This window comes from Eriocheir sinensis, chromosome 19 (genome assembly GCF_024679095.1).
Source record: "Eriocheir sinensis breed Jianghai 21 chromosome 19, ASM2467909v1, whole genome shotgun sequence".
Classification (NCBI taxonomy): domain Eukaryota; kingdom Metazoa; phylum Arthropoda; class Malacostraca; order Decapoda; family Varunidae; genus Eriocheir; species Eriocheir sinensis.
The window spans coordinates 3,548,489-3,552,882 of NC_066527.1; the positions used below are offsets into that span (position 1 = coordinate 3,548,489).

The window sequence follows — 4,394 nt, forward strand, 5'->3', positions numbered from 1 at the left end:
ACAATGTTGTTGCGCAAGGTGTTTAACAGCCCCCGCCCCCCGCCCCCTCCACGTGGGACCCGCGATACGTCTTGTGTCCTGTGGCCGCGGCGTCCAGGGCTCTGCGGCTTTCCCCGGCGTGAGCCGCGGAGCGCCACGCTGCTATATAAGCCGCGGCGGGGCTCACCGACACCATCACTCACACTCCCGCCCACATCCACACAACGATGGCCTCCAAGGTGGGTCCCGATACACACTCATACACACAAAACAGAATATATGCACTCACGCACGAACACAACCACACGGACACAAATACGTACATCAGTGATTCAACTCTTAGTAATTCAGTTTACCGAGTTTGGGACATGTGTTTGGCCTCCGCCAGTTCATCTCACCCTCGACGGTGTTCAATCTGCGGCGAAGCGTCCCTCGTGCCTGCGTGGCGAGCATCATAACATGAATGGGAGGTCTTGTGTCATGCGTCTCTACAAGTGTAAAGTCAGACTCTTCTCATCCTCTTAAATTTACTAATCCCCCTAAAGTTGTGGCCTACAGTATTTATTCCTGTATCTCACCTTGCCACGCTCGTCACCACGTTACTGCAAGCCTCCTTCCACGCCACTGCATCGGTTCAGCTTTAACTATAGAAGCTCTCCCTTGTGCTGCCATTCAGTATTTTCCCTTTACCAAATACGTTGCGGAGTAATTCCAATATCAGTCAGTGTTATTTTATTTTCCATCATTTCGTGACTTCGTCTTTCATAAGCTGGCCGCATGAAGATGCCTCGGGAACAATGTCTTGACACAGAGCCTTCCATCGCTTTCTGCTGCCCTTTACGAACAGCGAGCAGAAAGCCTTTCGTCGTTTAGCTTTTCAACATTTAGTCTACCTCATTTAAGTTACACGTACACTCATTACCACCCTCCCCTTCCTTTACACGCCCACAGCTCTCCCTCATCCTCCTCCTCCTGGGCCTCTCCGCCACCCTCGCGAGCCCCACTGCCGCCTCCTACGGTACCTCCCAGCAAAACGGAGCCCCCGCCAACTATAACTTCAACTGGGCCGTCAACGACGCGCCCTCCGGCAACAATTACGGTCAGCAGGAGTCCCGCCAGGGCGACAACACCCAGGGCTCCTACTACGTGCATCTGCCCGACGGCCGCCTCCAGCGCGTCGACTACACCGTCAGCGGCGACTCGGGCTTCGTGGCGCAGGTCACCTACGAGGGCCAGGCCCAGTTCCCCCAGCAGAACAGACCCCAGCAGGGCTACGGTCGCTAGGCCCGAAACAGCCTGGCGTCTCCGCCCCGCCCAGCCCCGCTCCGGCTGACCACCCCTGCACAGTCCTAACACAACGCTGCGCCCCGCCATTCATCTTGTATTTACTAATTCGCCTCATGCATCACTCACAATAAAGTCATGGCAAGCATCCACATCCTCCTTCCCTGCCCCTCACCACTCCGTCCCGCCGCCGCCAGCACACAGGCACCAAGGCAACCCTTCAAGGTGACGAGAGTTGCACCAAGGCGGTGCTGTAGTCTTCTTCCCTTCAGCATCCCGCGCCACAACATACAATAATACACTTAAAGACGCGTCCAAAAGAGGTCTGATGTGGCCACATAGCAGGTAAAAGCACAATGAAGGGAAGAATCTGATCCTCACTCATTAGTGGACAAATGATTATACTTACTGTTAACTGTTTTTCACTCAAGACATGAGCACCAACACGACATATATAAAACTCCCCTTTATATCATGTAAATCAATAAACAAAGTACATATACGCAAACTAAGACTATCTTTTCCTGATCATTTTCGCACACCACGGCGACCACGAACACCACCAGGACGACCGCGAGTGTTCAGAGGAAAGGTCTCCAGCCACTCACTGCACGTCCCCAGCACTGCAAACGTCCGCACACCAACACGACAAAAAAAACCGGCCAGCACACACACACACACACATACACACACACACACACACACACACACACACACAGGAGCCATAAGTATTCACGCAAACCATCTGCTTCACAGCCACTCATCATAAGACAAAAAAAAAAAAAAAAAGGCGTTCAAAGCGAGTTAAGCAGCGATATGACAGTCCAAATTACGTAAGAACAAAAAGAAGACAAAGAAGAAGAAGAAGAAGAAGAAAAAGAAAAAAAAATAAGATGATGATGATGGTGAAGATAATGATGATGAAGAAAAAGAACAAGAACAAAAACAAGAAGGCTGGGAAAAGGCTGGGAGAGGGAGGAAGAGGGAGGGAGGAGGATGCTGGGAAGGTACGAGAGGTAGGAAGAAGCTGGGAGAGGGAGGAAAAAGTAGAGAGAGGGAAGAAGCGGCAAGGAGAAGGAAAGGAGGCAAAATGAAGGAGCAAGGAGGACGAGAGGGAGAAGGCATGCAGGAAATAAAAACAGGATAGAAAAGAAAGAAAGAGAGAAAACCTGAAATAAAGTTTGTATTTGCTCGGCTTTGAAAACGTTTGTTCCCTGAGGTTGTAATATCACACTCACTCATCATAAGACAAGAAACTAGAAAAAAAAAGGTGTACAAAGCGAGTTAAGCGGTGATATTACGGTCAAAATTACGTTAGAACAAAAAGAAGACGAGAAAAAAGAAGAAGAAGAAGAAGAAGAAGAAGAAAAAGAAGAAAAAAGAAAAAAGAAAAAGAGAAAGAAGAAAAATAAGGAGAAGAAGAAGAAGAAGAAGAAGAAGAAGAAGAAGAAGAACTACTATTACTACTACCACTACTGCTGCTACTATTCCTACTAGAAGGTCACAAAGGCTTATCAAAAAGCCACAACGGTTTATCAATATTCACATATACATAAGATGAAGCAAGACTGATGATAAATGAAGGAGCAGGGCTTTGACGGCTCTGTTACCATTGTTTTTGCCCTTGAGCTGTTGCCATTACTGAAAAAAAAATATTGAGGATGACTTCAGTATTTATGTTTCAGACGCTGCCGAAAATGAAGCCTTGTACCCTGTTTGCGAGATTCATTTCTCGATAGGGCCATTCCATCATGGGGCCGACACTACATTGGTCATATGGGAAAAAAAACGTTGACTTAATTGACATGAAACTGTGGATATAAAAAAATCATAGAAAATAAGTGATATTTGATTATACCCTGTTTGTGAGATTCATTAATCGATTGTGGCATTCCATCATGGGGCCGCAACTACAGTGGTCATATGGCGCAAAAAAATATATACAAAAAAACCGTTGACTAAAATGACATGAAACTGTGGCTATAAAAAAAAATCATAATAAATAAGTGATAACTGATTGTGGCGTCCCATCATGGCACCGCAACTACAATGCTAATATTATGGCGCCGAAAAATATATATATAAAACGCTTGACTAAAATGACGTGTAAAATTTCGGCTACAAAAATTCATAAAAAAAGAAAGTGGTAAAATATGCAACATTAGGTTACACTTCCACATAAAAGGCTCTACAGTATTTACACGGGTCTGCCTGAATGAACTGATTCCTCCCACGTACATAAGTACTCGTTTCGTTCATACTGATATCGCGCAAATACAGAGTCAGGTTACAGTTCCAAAAGCGTCACCAACAGAAGTGCCTAAGTTATCCTCCTCAAGATATAATAAGCATCAATCACCTCCCCTCATCTCGATAACGCTGCAGAGTTCTGATTCACACATTGCAGCATGGACATTAGCTTCAGAATCTGCGCAAAGGAAAATGACAAAAAATATCCATGGGTTGAGAAATCTCCCCTTCAACAATAGGCTGGAAAGACTAAGTCTGTATTCTCTGTAAAAGTGAAAAGCCCATGAAGGCGACTCAGGTATATTTGCAAGAAGAGCTTTAGTAATAAGATTCTCGTAGTTAAAGAGCAGGGCAGGACTCAAAGGGAGTGTTGAATAAATTGATACAACAAAAAACATTGAAAAAATCGGTGCACTAATAGAGGTGGGTGAAACATGCTCGGCAGTCATGTGGTCAGTGCCAGTTCAAAATATATCTTCAAGAAAAGGTTATATAAATCAATAGATAGGAGGATCGGTGGTGCCAGGTTTAAAAAATCTCTCCTGTGTTGGTCAACTGGTTTTTTTTAAGACCTTTGATGCTCCTATGTACTTAAAGAAAACTTCCTTTACAGTTCTTTAACCTCAAAAATTGCTGACAGGAAAATTATTCGCCACTACTCAGCATATTTTACTCTTCTCCATTGCCGTTGGAGAGACATTAAGTAGTTCTCCCGCCGCTGTGCCCCCCACACCCCCCACACCCCTCTCCCTCGTCGGCTCTCCTGTGTCCCGTGGCCGCGGCGTCCAGGGCTCCGCGGCTTTCCCCAGCGTGAGCAGCGGGGCGCAGCGCCGCTATATAAGCCGCGGCGGGGCTCACCGACACCACCACTCACACTCCCG

The 4,394-nt window shown here is 46.4% G+C and overlaps 1 protein-coding gene across 1 annotated transcript in view; it reads left to right on the plus strand.

The window, feature by feature from the left end:
• The window catches only part of LOC127000556 (pro-resilin-like), a 1,515-nt gene extending 100 nt beyond the window's left edge, over positions 1–1,415 (plus strand). Inside the window, exons 1-2 of the mRNA XM_050864325.1 lie at positions 1–218; positions 931–1,415. The exon at positions 1–218 is cut by the window's left edge and continues 100 nt beyond it. Coding sequence (XP_050720282.1) covers positions 207–218; positions 931–1,263 — 345 coding nt within the window. The 5' untranslated portion in view covers positions 1–206 and the 3' untranslated portion in view covers positions 1,264–1,415. The remainder of the gene's footprint in view (positions 219–930) is intronic.
• Positions 1,416–4,394: the final 2,979 nt, after the last annotated feature.